The 20198-nt window shown below is 40.8% G+C and overlaps 1 protein-coding gene across 36 annotated transcripts in view; it reads right to left on the bottom strand.

The window, feature by feature from the left end:
* The window catches only part of KALRN (kalirin RhoGEF kinase), a 637850-nt gene that overhangs the window by 261528 nt on the left and 356124 nt on the right, over positions 1-20198 (bottom strand). For 28 of the 36 annotated variants that reach the window (XR_011503193.1, XM_014866840.3, XM_044771459.2 and 25 more), the window contains 4 exons: positions 12155-12274; positions 6025-6243; positions 2796-2945; positions 283-397 (listed from right to left, as the gene is read on the bottom strand). Coding sequence is in view for 35 of the 36 variants with exons in the window: in XM_014866840.3 (XP_014722326.1) it covers positions 283-397; positions 2796-2945; positions 6025-6243; positions 12155-12274 (604 nt within the window). In the remaining variant the exon portion in view is untranslated. The remainder of the gene's footprint in view (positions 1-282; positions 398-2795; positions 2946-6024; positions 6244-12154; positions 12275-20198) is intronic. The other 8 variants (XM_044771457.2, XM_044771460.2, XM_044771439.2 and 5 more) reach the window with 1 other exon arrangement.

Below are 20198 nucleotides of genomic sequence, written 5' to 3'. Positions count from 1 at the left end.
GATCTAAACCATTTCTGTTACTTTAGAAGATTCTATTAGACAGTGCTGCCCTAGACTCCAAGATAAATGGGAAAGTTTGGGGAAATTTTATCCTCATTTTTGCATTGCAAATCTTGACGCAGGTTAAAAAATCATGCGTCACCACTGCCCATTCCATCCCACATCAAACTTTTTCTTATCCAAGGAGAAGACACAGGAAATCTGAGATTGCTTGAAGACCAGACACACAGCCTCTGGTCGGTGCTGCTGAAGCAGGTGGTGGCCGGCAGGTCTTGCACTGACCTTTCACTTGCTGCTCAGGTCCTCGGGTGTGGCTGGCTGCACTGGGCATGCTGACGTTGTTCCTGTGGATGTACTTGAGAAACACCTCCGCGTTCCGCCGCGCCAGGGTGCAGGCCTGAGGGAGACAGAGGTGTGAAACACCCCCACACGAAAGTACTGGTCCAGCAGGTGCACGGGATCCAAGGTACCAGAGAAGGGGTGCTGGGTAATGAGGTTTCCTGAGCTCTGGGTGAGCTGAGCCCTGGAGGCCACTTCTGGCTAATGGACACTCCAATTCCAATGCAGGAGGCTCACCCTTTTACTGAGTAAAGAATTACTCCTTGTGCCTCTCCCCTTTCCATCACAGATAAAAACCAGAAACCAACCACCCCTTGACGACTCTCTGTTGATTTGGTATTACTAACGTTCACTCTCAGGCTGGTTTTTCTCTGCCACCAGCGTGCGTTTTACATGCCCACTGGTGTAAGCCACTTCGACGTTAGTCTAATTTAGACTTAAGAAAGCAACTTTAGTAAGTAAATCTATTAACCGTTCCAAATATAAATGGAAGTTATCCACATTTTAAAAACTTAGTTAGCCATCAAATCCACCCCCATCTCGATAACACTAATAAATATCCTATTGCTCAGAAATATCGATCTATAAAAAAAAATTAGAGCCATTATACTACCTCCTTTAAGACTCACAATAGCAGAGGGTGACAGAGAGGACAGATCTGTCCAGTGCTGCTGAACCCATGGAGGAAACCGAGGCCCAGAAAGGGCAGGAATCAGGAAGCAAGGCAAGGTTAGAATCTAGATCTACTGACACAGTATTACCAGTTTCTCTCAAGACCACAGGTTTTCTGAATCTTTTTAAAAAGCAGGGGTGTTTTTTTTTTCCTGATTGTAGAAGTAATACATGCTAGTCCACTAATTTGTAATCCACAGTTTTCAGAATTAAATTATTGCTAGACAAAACTGTCAGATTTTAAAACCTTTTTACACTTAGCATCCGACTCTACAAATTATACAGTAAAAAATTATTTGAAATGTTGCATTAGCAACAATGGCTTCTGGGAGCTCTGGTACAAGACGGATGGTGAGCCCATCCACTCTGAGGCCCCTGAATTCAACAGCTGGATGGTGGTCCCAAGCTAAGGATCCAAATAGAACAACTAAGATTGCATACAGATGAAGAGCCCGATGCTTCGTCCACTGAGCACACAGTTCCCACTACAATAGGGGCTTTCTCAACTATGGTTCTAGGCACACATGAACAACATCAGACCAGAACATTTTCTTTTTTCCTTCTTCAAAGGAAACATTTAATTTTATGAAGAAATATCTTTATACCTCTATTTAAAATCTTTGATATGCTCTACTTAAATTGTTCAGTTAAAACTTTGTTTTGTAATAGGGAAGATTTTAAAAATCATCTTAAGCCCTGTAGAGAAGAATTTCTCTTTAATCTGATTAGCAGGAGCTGAGGGTTCTGATCAAAGGCAGGTGCAGATACCAGATAGAAGGGAGGAGGGCAAAGGGAGGCCATCTTTAGAAAAGAATAAGAAGGAAACTCAAAGAGGTGGTCAAGTAGAGAAAATCCCTCACAAAAGAGAGGCGGTTAATTACGGAATTGTGAAAAGTCAGTGGCAACATGTCAAGGTATAACAATTCTCTTTTGTACTTTCAGCAGCCTGAGACGAAGCAGAACATGAAGGCAAGGAATTTGAGAGTAAATGGAGCCTTCAGATAAGTTTTAACACAGAGGATGCTGTCAGAGGAGATCAAAGGCTGGAGGAAAGAGGCTGAGGGGGACTTCCCACACCAGCTGAGAGCCTGTTCCCAGCAGGACCGTGCTTCCTCCTTGGGAAGCCAGGGCTTCATTAAAAACAAAACAAACAAAATAAGGTGTTTCTCTCTTCATTCAGCAGAGTAAACAGTGTTACATTTATTAGTAATTGATAATTGTTAGATGGATAAATAAAGTGTCAATTTATTTCTTTAATTCTTGCCCTAAATTTTGCGTCATCCATTTATAAAAGATTTATTCTAATATGTTTTATATCTAGGCTTACATATTTAAATTAAAACATATTTTTATAAACCAAACATAACTGAGTGAAAGTATGTATTTTTCTCAATTAACATCAATGGGATATCAGAGTCTTTGAACATGGCATCAGTAGTAATGGTGTATCCTAATTGCCTAATTATACAAAAAGTGCTGAGAGAAATGATGTTTGAAGTGTAACCTTTCAACCTTTCAGATTAACCAGCCAATACTTTCTCTACAAATGTCTTCCTTTAGATAAGAAGCTAGGAAAAATAGGGGTATGGGAAGCCCATATGAAGCACAGTGTGTGTGTGTGTGTGTGTGTGTGTGTGTGAGAGAGAGAGAGAGAGAGAGAGAGAGAGAGAGAGAGAGAGAGGAGAAGAAGAGGAGGAGGAGAAGGAGAGGGGAGGGAGGGAGGCAGAAGGCAGATGAAAGAACAAGGCTAAAATCCCAGGCCTTGGCTGACAATGTGCTCTGACCTTAAGAAAGGCCTCTTTTTGTTCCAAGTGTTTACTGATGAGCGGAATGACGTGGTCGATCTCTGCCGCTGGCCCCAGTTTATCTCGTCCACCACACCAGTCCTCATCTCTCCGGTACTCTTGCTCTAAGCTCTCCAGGACACTACAAACCTAATGAATCATGGAAGAAAAGACTCAGTAAATTAACAGGTCAGGAAGTTTTCTATGAGGACCTTCAGCCAAGAGAACTCTGCACAGGTGTCATTTTTCATTCGAAGTTCATTTTGTAGATTTAGGGTATGCAGTGCCCTGGGACATCTCAGAGAAGTCCAGGAGGCAGAGAGAATCCAGCATCTGGGGCTTGGGAAACAGATTATGACTGAGATGTGGACTTTGGAACCATCTTCTGACAGTCAATGGCTGAAGGCTGCAGCTATGGGGGTTGATGATATCACCTAGGGATAACAAGTAGAGTAAGAAAAGAAGAGAAACTAGTAATTTTAGGGGTTTCAAAGTGTTTTTATATATTATATTGCTATAACCTTACAATAATGTGAATTAGGTACAACAGGAAAATGAAGTTTGGAGAAGATATCAGGGTTGCCCAACCACCTGTACTCGCTCTACAGGAAGCAGCCTTAAGCAGAGGGAAAAGAGGAAGTCGCCTATGTTGTGTGACCTATGGGCCATAAATGAATGCTGTCTTTCCCCTCTCTAGGGAAAAATATCCCAGCTACAACATCTCAAGGTACTACCATAAGGCAATGCCATCTCCAGGCCTTCTATTGGAAAATGTACATTTCCTTCAGAGGGACAACAAATTTGTGTTAACCTAAAAGATAGTTAAGAAGCTTTTTAGTTCTAAAAATGCTGAAAGGCTATGCTCTAAGTGACCTTACAAATGAACTCACAAGAGAGCCAAAGGCATTTCAAATAGGTCTTAGAGGGAAAATTAGGTCGGGTACAACAGTAGGAGACCCAGTGCAGCCTAGAGTCAGGGCCTAGGGAAGGATGCAGAACACAGACACTCATATTCCTATACTTTCCTTTAACAGGCTTTGATGTCTTGCTTGGGTATGGCAGCAGGGGGGAGCAACTATACCTATCCGTGGCCTCCTCTGTCTGCGAAAGTTATCCTTCCTGATGAAGGGTGTGGCACTAGATAGGGCACTTATTGAGTTATGAACTGAGCTGAAAGATGTCCTAGGCAGAATATCCCCATAGCCAATATGCTTCCCACGTCATCCTGTCCCTGGATTCTAGCTGACTTCTCTAGCACCACACACCTCTATGCAAGGCATGAAAGCATGCAGAGGACTCACATCTTGAGAAAAAACAGATTACACACATGCAAAAACTGTAAGAAAAAGAGTACTTGACACCTGTCCTATGATACTATTGGACTTTAAACCAATCAATCTGGGAGCTAGAAGAAATGAAAAGATTATCAAGCATAAATCCTTCAACAGGCAAAGAAACAGAAATCTAGAGAGATAAAGCGACCTTTGGCAAAGTCAGTTCAGGGTCCAATTTTCTGACTCTTTATCTAGTACTCTGTCCCTTTCAGCATCTTGATCCATTTCAAATTAAAATTTGTATATGATATTAGACAGGGATTAAGCCTTTCTTTTTCATATGGCTATTCAGTTGTCCAGCAACATCTTTGAAAAAATTTCCTTTACTTATTGAATTGCTTTGTCAAAAATCAACTGACTTATATATATATGTGGGTCTACTTCTGAAACCTCTAATCTGTTCCACTGTGTCTATCCTGACACAAATACTATTCTGTCTTGATCATTGCAGCCTTAGAGTAAGTCTCAAAATCAGGCAGTGTAACTCCTCCAACTTTGTTCTTCCTTCTCAAGATTGTTTTGGCTATTCTAGGTTCTTTGCATTTCCATATAAATCTTAGAATCAATGTATAAATTCCTACAAAACAGCTTGCTGAGATTTGATTGGGATTGTGATGAATTTACCGATCAACTGGGGAAGCGCTCTACCATCTTAGTCTGCTGCTCCCACTTCCACGGCCATCAAAGGCATCGTCTCTCTAAAACAACAGAAGAGAGGACTGGGAGAAGCTGTGGAGATGGGAACACTGGCTGCAGGGCCCTCTGACAGGCATGTTACATTTGCCCTGAGATGGACTTTCCCACGCTCCCTATAAGTCACCCAGAGGAGACTGTTTCTCTGATCTATTTCTACCAGGAAACTATTCAAATGAGGAAAGTATTTTACACTGAAAAAATTACTCCTGTTTTAAACCTCTATTTCATGAAAAGAATCTCCTAACAGTATCCAGATCATTTAGAAATCCTCTTAGCCCTTGTGCATAGTGCTGTGCAGATGTAATAGCAATGGGTCTGCATCTTTATGGCCCTGTTGTATGCATCTCCTGCCTTTTCTCCCACAGCTGCACCATCCTACCAGTTAGGCTCAGAGTTTTCCAGTGACAGAGAGCAGTGTTTCCCCCATTAGACTGGGAGGCCCATGAGTGAAAGAGCTGTACGTTTTTCAAGGAATGGGTAGTGCCTGATTGTGTTAGATTAGATTATGTTCAGCAAATTGTCACTCTCCTCTCCCAACCTTCACAGGAGGCATATACTTCTCTGCCTCACTGATGTTGGCTTGGCCAGGTGATTTGTTTTGGCCAAAAGGATTGTAGAGCATATGACACAAGCAGAGCCTTGAAATGCACTTGTATAGTAGATTTTGGGCTCTTGCACTCCTGCCCTTCACTATAAATGTGCCTCATGTAGCTGCTGGTCAAGGAGGATGAGAGACATGGGAAAAGATGTAGACCCAATCTGCAGCTTGGAGCCTGGTTCCATGAAGCCCAGCCAAGATCAGCTGAACTCCAGATACTCAAGCAAAAAAGAAATGCTTACTGTCTTATACCACTGAGTTTTGGGATGATTTGTTACACAGCATTATTGTAGTAACAGCTGACTGATACACCACTTAAATCTGGCATTCAGCATATACCCACCCAATTCCCACTTTGACACCTAGATCCAATGAGTTTGAGAAATTTATAAGAAACAAATCACATAGCCTGATTCTCTAATAGAAATGATTTATAAGGAAGCCAACTATAGTGTTTCTATAATTCATTCTTCTACTCTCAAAGGTTAACACTGAGAGGACTGGCTTCTTGACGAGGTAGATACTACAGATTTGCAATGTGAGGCAGAAAGTAACCCTCCATCAATCTCAGCCCCACATATCCCATAGCCCTTTCTCGCACCTGTTCGGAAGTTTTGTAAAAGGCCACAGAGGCATTGACCAGTTTTAGCCGGTCTTCCATCTTCAGCATCAGCTGCTGCCAGTGGAGGGCCACCTTCTCAGCACATTCCCGGATGGCCTCTGCATCATAGTGGCCGGCCTGGAGCAGCGCCTCGGCTTTCTGCTGTACCTGCAGGGCACTCTGGTGCGTCTTCTGCAAGGAAGTGGCATGAAAGAGGGACTGGGCACAAGGGGAGGAGAGAGAGGTCCGTGGGAATGACCCAGGCGTGGTATGGGAGGGGGTGGAGCGAGGCGTGAGTGGAAAGATGCAGAAAAGTTAAAGAGCTTTAAATGACTGATTCAAACATTTTGTCACGATGATTAACACATCATTGTTTTTAAAGCATATTTTTAAAAAATCATACATTTTCACTAACTAATAGCTCAGGTCCCTAACCCCTGCCCCCACTCCTTTCTCTTCTACTTGTATCGCTCAGTTTTAAAGACTTTTCAGGTTCGGTGGTAGAGAAACAGCAGTTGTGTATAAATCTGCCCCCTGATTGGTTCATACATTAGTTAAATTTCCTTTCTAAATCTAATCATAAAATTGTTCACCATCATGAGTTTTCATAGGAGGTTATTGTTCAGTCCCATTTTACAGGACAAATAAACACAGCACATAAAAAAATCCCCATGTAACACAAATCTCAGCCAACAATGCAATCATTTTAAACAGTAATAATCAGCTGAAAAGGATTCTAGTAGAATAAATTTGGCAGGTTAATAAAGCAGAAGAGCACCACCCCTTGGTTACCTCACCAAGGGAACAGAGCAGGACAGAAGATAATTCTGTTCAACACACAATCCCCACATGACGAGACTATTTATGTTTGCCTTTATGATAATATATATATCGTAGAAAGTTTATTTTCTTATTCAGGCTAAACGTGTTTTGCATTCTTTGAGTTCACATTAACTGTAGGAGGTGGGGAGACCAGGCTGGAGGACTGGGTGGCAGGGAGAGAGCCAAATGGGATTAAAATTTATTAAAACAAAGGGCTGATGTGGATGAGCCATATGACTTCAAAGAAGTAATGTAATCCCAACCTCAACTGCAGGGATCATTTCAATCCAGTGGCATAGCACCATCGGCCTTTGCACATTTAGGAAAGCATAGCTCAGCTGGCAGTGAAAACGGGCAGCTAGAAGCCCAGTAACTTACTCCAGAATTCTTTCTGCCCTTCTTCTTGGGCAGCAGTCCTGGGACAGTTCCCAAGAGCGAATCCACTCAGCACTCCCTGTGTGTGAGTACAATCTTGCACCTTTTCACCCCTATCTTGCCCTTCATCCTCATCCCTGATGGAAGTCTACACAGTACTATATATTTTTCCCAGTCTATCAACCACCTCCTGGCTTCCCTTCCTGCTCTCCTGAATCTGCACTCAGTGTTAGCTAGATTAGCATGACCTCCTCCAGGAACCTAGAATCCTTTATTCCCTTGCTTTGCCACTGAGTCAGCCTTCAACCCCGATGACCACATCAGCCTTTGGGTTCCTGATTGCTGAATGCAGCTAGGAAAAGTAAACTAATGGGCAGAAATGCTCCACTAAAAATCCCTGGTTCCTTTCTCTGTTTGACTTATTGGTATCATTTTCTCTTCCTGTCTCCTAAGTGTAGAAATATCCCAAGGTCCATTCTTGGTTTTTGTTCACTTCTGCAGAGGTCTCTTGGTTTCTATTATCTCTTTCTTATAAATGACTCCCAATTGATATCTCTCGTCTTACTCGTCTTACATTTGACCCTTATCTCTGTCTTTGGATGTGAGGGTGAGCTGCCTGCCACACCTCTCACCTAGGGCAGTGGAACTCATTCGGTTGATCTAGCTGTCTGCCCCATGTTAGTCACTTACAAAGATGCATTCTCAGTAAAACAAGTGAAAGATCTTCCTAGAGAGGGGAGCAACCCTTGCCAATGAATGCAAATGGCTTTAATGCCCTATCAGATCCTCCACCTTCCACGCAGACATCTCCTCAAATTTCTCACCTAAAACTAATCTCCTTCTCCCTCTAAGACAGTCTTCCCACTGCAGTCTACCATTCTGTTGATGGTGCACTCCTCGCTGCCACCCTGGATTACAATCTCATCATCATCCTTGCCTGCTGTGCCTCACCCTGAGTCCCAGTCTAGCCCTTACCACTTCACACCTAGACTACTGTGGTGGTCACCTAACTAGTCTTCTTGCCTTCCATTTCTAATCCATCAAACCCATCCCTTACATTTCTGACAGACTAATTCTCTGTAATAGGAAGTGCCTGGATTAAGTGACTTCTAACATCCTTTCCAGCTCTAAAACTCTAATTTTGTGCTGTAAACATCACTCCCTTCTCTCAATTCAAAAGCCCTCAGTGGTTCCCCCGTTGCTGTGAAATTGAGTCTAAACTTTAGAGGATGTCATTAAAAGCCCCTCACAATGTGGTTCAATTACTTCCATAACATTATCACCTACTACTCCCTCACAAAAACCCTTTGAATACACATGCACTTTCTTGTTTTTGTTACCTTCATTCCTCCTGCCTTTAATGAACACCCCTTACACTCTCCCCATCTATGTTCCAGTCTTCCTTTGAGACTCAGCTCAAGTCCGACCTCCTTCAAAGAGGCCTTTCCAGACAGCCTGAGACTCACTAAAAACTACCCTTTTCTGAACTCCTATATCACTCATCTAATCTTGGCTGATTCTCCGTACTTAGACCGTGAAACTCTCAAGGTAAGGACTCTTAAAAAATCACTTTAATAGCTGTCATTTAACCAAGGTGCTAGGCACTGTGCTTATGCATATTTTTTCCTAGTACTCATGACACTACAACAAGGTGGTTATTATTATTCCCACTTCACAGATTAAGAAACTGAAGCTCAGTCTGGTTAAGTGACTTGCCCAAAAATGAACAACCAAGGAAGTGATGAAACCAGGAATAAGATTCAGGTTTGACCTTATTTCCAAACTTATTCCTTTCCACTACGTCACACCATATCATTTTATTTCTAGCACTTGGGATCGTATCTACAGTTTCCCATTCAGAGGAAGCATCCACCAAACGAACATTAGTGATTATGATTATCTGGCCTCTCCTCAATATATGAAACTAGCATATTGTCATCGTAAACCCGTTATTACGTCTTTTTCTCTGAGAGTGGAGAAGCAACTTTAATTTTCCTCTAATGTTTGCTATGTAATAAATCTCTTCCTTATTCTGAAACTTATTATCATCTAATAGTCCAGGAAACCCCTTCCCTCTTTAATTTCCAAAATGATAAACCCTTATGCCTATGACATAATCTTCGCTTTGAAAAGCTTGAGTCATTATTTTGCATTTATCTCTACTCTCTGTTATCTAATCCTATTGAGTGCTATATCTTTAAGACGTGGATTATCAAGGATGCTATTATTTAGTAGCAATACATGGAAGAAAACTGAACCAAATCAACTCAATTTACTATCCGGTTTTAACTACTATTTCTGCCATTATGCTTATGCTTAGGAGGATTTCAAATAAAAATGGATTTCAAAATTGAGCTGGTCTCTATGATGTTTCTAGTTCTTGAAGACACATCAGCCACAGTGTCATGGATACTAACAAATAATAATCCAGGTTTATTGATAAAACTATGCTTCTGGGTGTTGTGTACTGCTCTCCATTCTGAATAAAAACATTCTGGGGAAAGTTTTCCTGAAACCAAGGCTACATCAGGTAAAAATTCTGACCTTCTTTGGGGAGACTAAAACCTTCAAACTGATGAGGACACCCATCCAAGCCAGGGTGAGCAAGCATCTGGGTTTGCCCATACTAGTACTAGTATATGCCTATTTTTCTGGCTTAGTTATTAATAATTCCCTCCTTCACTCTTAAAAGTGTCTCAGTTTTAACAATAAATTATATGATCATCCTTCTTATAACTATTTTATTTTCCCTTCTGGAACCAAGGTTTCTTTCCTAGGGCCCAAGAAGTCAAATTATGTTCCCCATCAGCAATCACTGTAAAGGCCTCTAGTAACACCATCAAAATGGTTAAGCCAAACCAGACTAGTTAGGTTCCCTTTCAAACTGCTTAAATCTTCCCTGACATATTTTCCCTCAATGCAGAACCTGGTCTAAACTGACAGATTTAGAGAGAAGCACAAGGCTGCCTGGAGAAGGAGCATATGTTGAAATTCTGGTTCTGTTCTCTTCATTATTCTAGCCATGCTGTAGATCCTGCCTACCTTCCATTCCCAAGATCTTCCAGAAATCCCATCTGCTCCGTCATGACCTCTTGAGACCCCGACATAAACTCTTTAGGGACCTGTATCTCAACATCAATTCCAAGAATATTTTATCAAGTTGCACTCATGTAATTAAGAGACAAAGATGCTTAGTGAGCCTCTATTCTGTAAGGATGCAACAGCATCTAATACAAATTAAGACACACTGAATATGCAAGTCATGTGGAATCTAGTGATTTCAATAGCATTGCTAATGCATTTACCCACTATTTTCCATTAGCTCATTGAGGTGTTCAAGACACTCGGTCTTACTTGCTCAACATTTGATTAAGGGATTGAAAATGTGATTACCCAACAGGGCAGATAAACTTTCACCTTCAAGATAAACAAGGAGGAGGTATGGCAAAGAGCTATCTTCTCTCTGCCTAGCATCCCTCACAGCTTCATGCCATGCCTTTAGACTGACTTCTCAACTTTCCTTTTCTCCTTTGCTCCCTCTCTATGGGGCCTTGACCATTGTCTGCCTGATTCTTGATTGTAAGCCCAGTCCTGATTTTTACTTTACAGTGAATATATCCTCATGCTGTCATATTTGGGTGTGCCAGTAAAACACAAGAGACAGCTAATGATAATAGAAGTTCTCTCCTCTGGTTAGTTTTTCTTAGAAAATGATTTTTCCATATTGTGTGTAGAATATACAGTTTATTTTTAAATCTCAACCCCACACAATACTCTGGTACTAGCAATGGTTCCTAAGAAGATATCAGGCATCTTATAGAGATGTGTCATTCAGGTCAATGCTATATTTACACATACCAGATGGCTTCTGGAAAATTAAATTGCTGAAATTGATCAATACTAGTTTAAAAATGTCTAACAATCAGTTGGATTACTGTATTAAAGATAGACTTATTGGCATGGACAGTTAAAATTTTATCATTGTTGTGTAAAATTCTCATTAACAATTACTTTTTTTAGTAGACGATAACACTTTTGCATTTCTTACACACTCAGAAATGGGTTGACTTTTACACTGAACCATATGTAATGAATCTTTTTGAAGTTTCACTCTTTATCTCTTTTCCCATTGGTACTGAACTTATTTTTATTTTTAATATAGTTCCCATGTCCTATTTCCCCATACCACTCTAAAGCAATCAGCTTAAGTCTCTTTGGGAAGGAGAGTGTTCTAGCAGAAAGGACAATTAAAGGTATTATTCAAAGCAAGTCAAAATTTATATGAGATTATCATAAGTGGAGTTTTATTTTAAAATAGCCTTTAAAACAAGTCTCAGTTGGTGAACTTTGGGTTTCAGTGTATTCTTTAAATAAGACTTCCATCAGCATTATTGAACGACTACTTTCCATGAAGCGAACTACCTAGTGTGATCTGCTCCAGGGCTCATTGTTCGCGTTAAAGGCAGAATCTGACAATGGAATCTAAATGTTACACATAAACCAAATATTTAAACATGGAATCCTAACTTACTAATGACTTTTGTACTTGTTTATCCTGATTTCTGAGTGATTGTCAATTGGAAGTGACTTCTAACCTTTTAGCTTTTCATTTCTCACATGTTGCATAGTTCATAATGTATAAAAAACTCAATGTACCTGAGGCCTTGAATGTTAAAGGTACCAATGAGCAAGAAAGATCCACATTTGTAGTGTGAATACTTGTCTTCTAATATCAGGCCTCCTTGGGGTGATGAACCCCTGTATTTGCTGCTTCATCAATTCCTCGGTAATAAGGAGGCAACCTGGACCATTTCACTAGAATGAGTAAGGGCTTCACGACATAAAAGAATGCCCACTTCTTGAGGAATCATCCTGCCTGAGGTGCAGAGCAGAAACGGGAAGGGAGGACAGTGTAGCCAGATTTGGGTGTTACCTCGATGGCCAGTTGGAACTGCTCGTGCTCCCGCTGCAGCTGCTCTGCTTCAGACAAAGAGCTGGCATTGACTAGGCTGGCATTGAGCATTGACTCCCCATTGCGGATCCATCCCAGGACCTAGGGAATTGGGACAAAAAGGTAGGTGAATGGTCTTTGCAGCTTCCCTAGAGCTGTTGCCTTCTCTGATGGATCCATCAATCAGAGAGCTTGCTATCTTCTACACACATTTGGACAGAGGATGGGAAGGGTCTGCACAATTAAAATAGTCATCTTCCTCCTACAATCACAGCAAGAAGAATAAAATATCTAGGAAGAAATTTAACCAAGGAGGTGAAAGACTTATACACTGAAAACTCTAAGACATTATTGAAAGAAATTGAAGATTACAAAGAAATGTAAAGACATTCCATGCACATGGATTGGAAATAAACATAGTTAAAATGATCATATTACCTAAGGAAATCTACAGATTCAATGCAATCCCAATCAGAATCTTAATGACATTCTTCACAGAAACAGAAGAAAGAATCCTAAAAGTTATGTGTAAAAACAAAAGACCCTGAATAGCCAAAGAAATTCTGAGAAAAAGAATGCAGCTGGAAGCATCACAAGTCCTGACTTCAAAATATACTGCAAAGCTATAGTAACCATAACAGCACAGCACTGGCACAAAAACAGACACACAGATCAATGGAACAGAACTGAAAGTGAAAAATAAAACCAAACATCTATGGACAGCTAATCTTCCACAAAGGAGCCAAAACCGCGCAATGGAAAAAGGAAAGTCTCTTCAATAAATGGTGTTGGGAAAACTGGATAGCCAGATGTAAAAGAATGAAAGTAGACCATTATCTTGCACCATACACAAAAATTAACTCAAAATGGATTAAAGACTTGAATGTAAGACCTGAAACCATAAAACACCTAGAAGAAAATACAGGTGGTACACTCTTTGACACTGGTCTTCGCAGCATCTTTTCAAATACCATGTCTACTCAGGCAAGGGAAACAAAAGAAAAAATAAACAAATTGAACTATGTCTGACAAAAAGCTTGTGCAAGGCAAAGGAAACTATGAACAAAATGAAAAGACAACTCACCAACTGGGAGAAAATATTTGCAAATCATATTTCTGACAAGGGGTTAATTGCAAAAATATAGAAATAACTCATACAACTCAACAACAAGAAAACAAACAACCTGATCAAAAAACGGGCAAAGGAGATGAACAGACACTTTTCCAAAGAAGATATACAGATGGCCAACAGGCACCTGAAAAGATGTTCAACATCACTAATATTAGGGAAATGCAAATCAAAACTACAATGAGATATCACCTTACACTTGTCAGAATGGTTATAATTAACAAGATAAAATATAACAAATGTTGGAGAGGATATGGAGAAAAGGGAACTCTCATACACTGCTGGTGGGAATGCGAACTAGTACAGCCACTATGGAAAACAGTATGGAGATTTCTCAAAAAAATAAAAATAGAAATACCATATGATTCACTATCCCACTACTGGGTATCTATCCAAAGTACATGAAATCAACAATATAAAGAGATTTATGTACCCCTATGTTCACTGTAGCATTAGTCACAATAGCCAAGACGTGGAAGCAACCCAAGTGCCCTGCTACAGATGAATGGATAAAGAAGGTGTGGTATATATACACAACGGAATACTACTCAGCCATAAAAAAAGACATATTCGTTCCATTTGCAACAACATGGACGGACCTTGAGGGTATTATGTTAAGCGAAATAAGCCAGACAGAGAAAGACAAACATGGTATGATTTCACTCATAGGTGGAAGACAAACAAACACATGGATAAAGAGAACAGATTACTGGCTACCAGAGGGGAAAGGGGCTGGGGGGTGGGCGGAAGGATTAAAGGGGCACATATGTATGGTGATGGATAAAAACTAGACTATCGTTGGTGACCACGATGCACTACACAGAAACTGATATATAATAATGTACAGCTGAAATTACAGTTATAAACCAATGTGACCTCAATAAAATAATTTAAAGAAATAAAATGGTCATCTCCCCAATCTTAATCTGGCACCCTGTACCATAAGGCACAATTATAAGTACCATCCTCATTTCCAGCTTCATATATTCTTTCCTACCCTTGTCACCCCTCTGCCCCATTTCCTTACCCACTTAATTTAGACATTACTTTATCTGATTGCATTGTATGTACATTTCTGAAGTTCCTTCAGGAACATAGAATAGTATAAGTAAATAAATTCCATCTGTTGGTATCCTTTCCTTTAATTAAGGCCAAGTACAAATATCAACAGCTTCCTGAAATCGTCCATACCTTATCACTTCCGTTAGAAATCATCTTTTCATCACCTAGCACAACCATACCATTTTGTAGGTACCACTTTTGTGGCACTCACCACACACTGCTTTGTTCAGCTCTTTCAACCTACGTTTCATTTCCCTGCTTAGAATGTAAACTTCTGGAAAACTAGAGTAATATAACAGTCATATTTTAATCTGATAAAGTACCTAGCATAGTACCTCGCATATGATGGGTATGTAGTAATGTTTTTGAAAGCGTGAACGATCATCTATGGCGAATACCCGAGTCACACCTGAGCAGTGGGTCTAACCTCCTATGCCTTGCAAAATAGCCAAGAGTAGATAGGTTTGAGCATTGATAGGTAAACAACCCAAAGGAAGAGGGAAAGAGAAAGAGAACAAGCAAAATAGCATGAATAATCCGTACACTGGATCTTTAGAAAAAGAGAGAGTAAGTTATAATTGATTTAAATTATTTACAGTCTATGGCTAGGCTGGGTAAAATTTCTAGGTAACCTTAATTAGTACTGGTGAAAAGGAAACTCAGCTAGAGAGTACTAGACTAGAAGGAGAAACAGCTGATACTATCTAGACAGTTCTAGGTGAAATGGAGATGTGGCAATTATTCAGCTAATAGAGTCAAGCACAAATAAACTGGAAGAATTAGGCCTTGAAAATCTACCTTGCGTCTGGTCGCCAGAAAATTGCCACATATTTTTTTTTATTAGGCAATCTGAGAGTTTGCTTGGAGAGAAAAGAAAAAGTCTTCTGAAATTTCAAGATTAGTAAATACCATCCATCTGTTATCTCAAGGCAAAGCAGAAGACATCCAATCTGTTTAGATTTTTTTCGGATTTTTTTTCTCCTCTCAACTTCTTCATGTTAAACAATTAGAAAAATATTAAGCCTGGTCTCTTATTCCATAACCCTCATCGGCATTTCTCAAAGTTCCTCCTTGGGCAGAAAGTGACTGATGCCATCTTGCGCGTGAATAAGATCAGGGCATAAATCCCAGTGAAGCTGGGCTATTTGGATTGAGGTGTTAATTCATGGTGAGTCTGGCAGATTGTGGATGAGATGCCAATCTGTAAAGCAATTAGTCACCAAAAATAACTACTCAGAGTGTATGTGTGAAATGTCTGATGCCACTGGTGTACTGTGGCTGGCTGGCTGGCTGGCTAGTGGTGCTGATGATTTCCAAAAGCTGCCGGTAAGTTTGGGTACATGCATACATGGACCGCATGCCCAAATGCTTCATCATTTTGGAAAATGGAGCTCACAGTGTATATTTTTGAACTATGTAAGTCCTTCTGCCATGATTCGTTGCATTTCGCTTGGTTCAAGATTCATTTGAGGGTGTCAGAGAAACATTTTCTCCCTGTGCACCACAAATCAATGCTCGAGGGACAATTTGACTCCTTCTGGGCCTCCTGAGTCTTACTGCAATATTTTCGTCTCTAGTTTCAGCCAATTGGAAACATCAGTTATAGCTGTGGTTGTGGGATCCTCATTTACCAGCTTTTCCGTTTAGAAATATTATAGGCTTCAGTCTCTACATCTTTCATTAAATCACGCCATATCCTTGAGATTCTTGTTTATTTTCCAAATGCTGTTTATAAAGGCATTCCAGGACTTCAGAGTGGGAGATCTGATTTTAGGAAGATAAAAAGGCATGGTAGTTTATAACCACGGCTTAGGTTCAGGGGTGGCACTTATCCCTATGATTGAGTCAGCCCTAGAAGCAGAGCTGGGAGAGTGCAGAAGAGCACAAAATGTGAAGTCAGAACACCTGGCTCTGTTACTTCCCGGCAAAATCACTTAACCCCTGGGAGCCTCAGTTTTCTCATCTGTAAAGTTAGGATAACAGCACCTTCCCTATCTGTATCACGGTTGACACAATTACTGTAAAATGTAAAGCCTGATGATGGTGGTTGTGGTGATGATTTTTAGTTTTGGAGCAAAGGAAGGTAATGCTATCATTCTTACTTTATTCCTCTCACAATGAGAAGAGAAAAAGTTTAGAAAAATGAATTTTATTCCAGTATTTGTAGAGCTTATTGGAATATTCTGATGTGGTGTGGGTAACTTATCTGTTTTGTTATCATCATTTTTTGTCCTCTGATCAATGACAACTCTTTGTCTTCCCCTCCTCCCCATTCTTCTCCCTCTCCTCCTTTCTTGATCTCCGTCTTCTCCTTCCCCTCTTCATCCTTCTCCTTCTTCTCTCTCTCTTTTTTTTGGTGAGGAAGATTGTCCCTGAGCTAACAACTGTGCCAGTCTTCCTCTATTTTGTATGTGGGGCACCACCACATCATGGCTTGATGAGCAGTGTGTAGGTCTGTGCTCAGGATCTGAACCCATGAACCCCAGGCTGCTGAATCCGAGTGCTTGAACTTAAAGCACTACACCACCAGGCCAACCCTTGATCAATGACAACTCTTGCCGGTATAATTTTATATTACTGTAGTCTTTCATCTTCCTGGTTCATAAAATTGGTTATTCACTCTTCTGTGAACATCCAAATGAGTGCAAGGTAGTAGAAGAAATATTGTATAAAATGAGAAAAAGTTGGTCCTACTAATCTTGAGCTGTGTGACTTTGGAAACATCATTTAATCTCTCTGAGGCTGTTTTCTTATCTATAAAATGGTAACATTTTGCTTGCCTAAGTCACAGAGATAGAAATGAAATAACTAATGTAAAAGTATTTTGCAAACCATAAGATATGAGCTGTAAAATGAACATTTATGTTGACCAATCGTCTTAGGCAACAGTTACCTATAGGTTAGATCACCTTTGAAGGTCACTCTGAGCCCTAACATTCCACACTTCTTTCAAAATTCAGAGACTGGCCCTATAACATAGGACACCAGAGAAACTGAGCTGTGTAGAAATGAGCAACTGGAAGAATATTGCTGCTTGAGGACTTAGGAGCTGGGCCACAAATTCAGCTCAGACAGAGCAGAGAGGGGAAGCTGAAAATGGAGATCAATTGCTTCCTCAAGCCAAGGAAGCTCAGATAACTCCAAGTTAGGAGAAGACTGGATTTGGTTAATTGGATGTGGATATCCACAAATGACAACGCCATCTAAGCTGGGCAAGTTGGACCCCGTACCATGTAGGCTGGGAAGCTGCTTGTATATGACTGTGTTCTCTAGGTCATACTGACAATAAAGCTATGAGGTTGCACTTAAGGCCAGTGACTCTAAGGCCTGCCATTGCAGAGACTTATCTCAAGGCACAGTCATTTCTGAAACTCCAGCCACAGGAAAAATTGTCAGCCCCTCAGATGGTAACTGGGAGCCTGTCATGTTTCCAGTGTTGCTTAGTTCTAAAAATTCACAATTTATGAGAGTATACGTGTTCATCCTTCATGGTTTTACAGACTGTGACCATGCATCTTCCTAATTATCTCCACTTTGAAACAAATGGATAGTACTTGTCCCTGTGGTTGCCTCTTTTGGATGTATTCCAACTCCTTTCTAACTTTTATGTACTGTGAACAGAACTGAACACAGTATTCTCGACAGGAATATGGGACAGGACAAGTTTCTCCTTCGTTTTGAATGTCCATCTTGATCATATGCAAATTTTGGCCAGTATTTAGTCCACAGGGGTAATTTAAGGCAATGTCTTTAGTAGACAAATAAGTATGATTTCTTTCCCCATAGCTTAGAGCCCCAACATCTTATACATCCATTTTGGCCTATGTTCTGCTAAATGCACTGCTCTGCAGGAATACATATGGAAATTCATTTAGTTTTAGGCCCGTTAAGTAGGTTTTTCAAATCTTTCTGAATTATCTAATAAATGTGAGGTCATCTTTACCAGAGCAGTAATTGTCCTAGAAAGCAATCAGAGCATTCTGCGGGGTCTGGAGGATAATCTGATCTATTTTTCTAGAAGAAAAGGGCTTCTGTGTGACCTAGGGTCTTGGACTATGGGCTATAACCAAGGGTGTGCCTTCCCTTCGAGATTTAACATTTCTCTGGAGGTATGTGGGCTGTTATCTTAGATACAAAGTCCTATGTAATCCCTAAGAAAGAAAATCAGTTGCATTAATCAATTTCATTTGTTCTAAATACTTGAAAAGAATTTTCAGCCTAATGTCTGTGGCATTGTCATTCCTCAAAGCTTCAGTTTAATATAATTGTGGTGTAACTACACTTAAAGTTATGAAGGCCAAATCTAAACCTTTAATCTATGAGCTCTAATGACAGAGCTGTGTAACACTTTGCTCTCCCTTTCTGTTCCCATTAATGGCATTTCAAATAAAATGTCCTTTTTCCGTCTTTTTTTTTTTTAAAGATTTTATTTTTTTCCTTTTCCCCCCAAAGCTCCCCAGTACATAGCTGTATATTCCTCGTTGTGGGTCCTTTCAGTTGTGGCACATGGGACGCCGCCCCGGCGTGGCCCGGTGAGCAGTGCCATGTCCACACCCAGGATTCGAACCAACGAAACACTGGGAAGCCTGCAGCGGAGCGCACGAACTCAACCACTTGGCCACGGGGCCAGCCCCGCGTCTTTTTTTTTTTGAGAGAATATTCAAAAGAGACACTCTCAAGCTAGTGTCTAAATTTAGCCCACTGATCAATACTGACATCTAAATTAACTCCCTCTTTCCAAGTGTCAACAGCTTCCAGATCAATATTTCCCGCTCCACCAACTTCCATCAAACACAGACGCCTCCTCTGAAACTGGATCAGATGACTCCCTAAAGAGAGAGCCCGACATTGACAAGGAAAACAAGCCTGTGTAATGAGGCACGGTGGCTTCACTGAGCAGCAGTCTCCTGGCGCCTCCAAGGGCTGCTGTCTTTTGCAAAGGCCTTCCTAAAGTCTGACTCAAGCAATCTAGTACTGTTTTGAACTATGATCCCACTGTGTGCCATTCTCGCCACAGTCAGAGAAGGAATTTTCTCACCCCCACAGAAGAATTCTGTTTTTGTCCTCCAACTCATGAAATACTGAATGGGAATGGAGACAGACATTAGTCAAGCCTGACTACTCATTTACAGATGCTCCACCTCCCATTCGACAAACCTATCATCATCCCAGCTCCGCATCCTACACAGAATGTATACTTGAAGGATGAAAATTCACTTCCATTTTCCTATCAGTCAAGAAAAACGTAAGTAAGGAGTTGGCTGTACTATTAATGCTGGAACAAATAATAAATAAAATAAAAAACCCGAAACAAAAGCAAAAGTATATATTTCATTTCAAAGTCAAATAGGAATAATTTTCCTGTTATCTGTTTTGTTCAGATGTTCATTCCTGCCACCTTCCATTGACGGAAATAACCAAGCATGAAGAGCAGACGACTCCCACGACCAGCTGGAGCCTGCTGACTGATCAGGCAGGTGCCACTCTCTGCCAGGTGTAGGCCATGCCTGCCTGTCTTCTCAGACGTGGTACTGCAGACACCAGGAATATCCCAGACTGCGTTCTGCTGGAGGGCTTCTTTCTATTTCTCCTGGAATCCCAGGGTGGGAATGGGGCCCAGCAGAGGCAAATCGTAGGACCTTAGATTTAGGAGGCCTGGGCTCAAGTGTCAACTAACTAGTCAAGGGGCGCTGGGAACACTAATCTATGGTGCCTCAGGTTCCTCATTTGTAAAGTAAACATACACCAGGTCCCCACGGGCCTGTTCTCCTGAAATGAGATCACAAATGAGATAGTACTTCTCACATGAAAAGAACGTACTATTATTACTGCCAA

The sequence above is a fragment of the Equus asinus genome, chromosome 5 (assembly GCF_041296235.1).
Source record: "Equus asinus isolate D_3611 breed Donkey chromosome 5, EquAss-T2T_v2, whole genome shotgun sequence".
In the NCBI taxonomy this organism is placed as follows: Eukaryota; Metazoa; Chordata; class Mammalia; order Perissodactyla; family Equidae; genus Equus; species Equus asinus.
The sequence above is the reverse complement of the archived record's forward strand: the minus strand, read 5'-3'. Positions and strand labels throughout refer to the sequence as shown.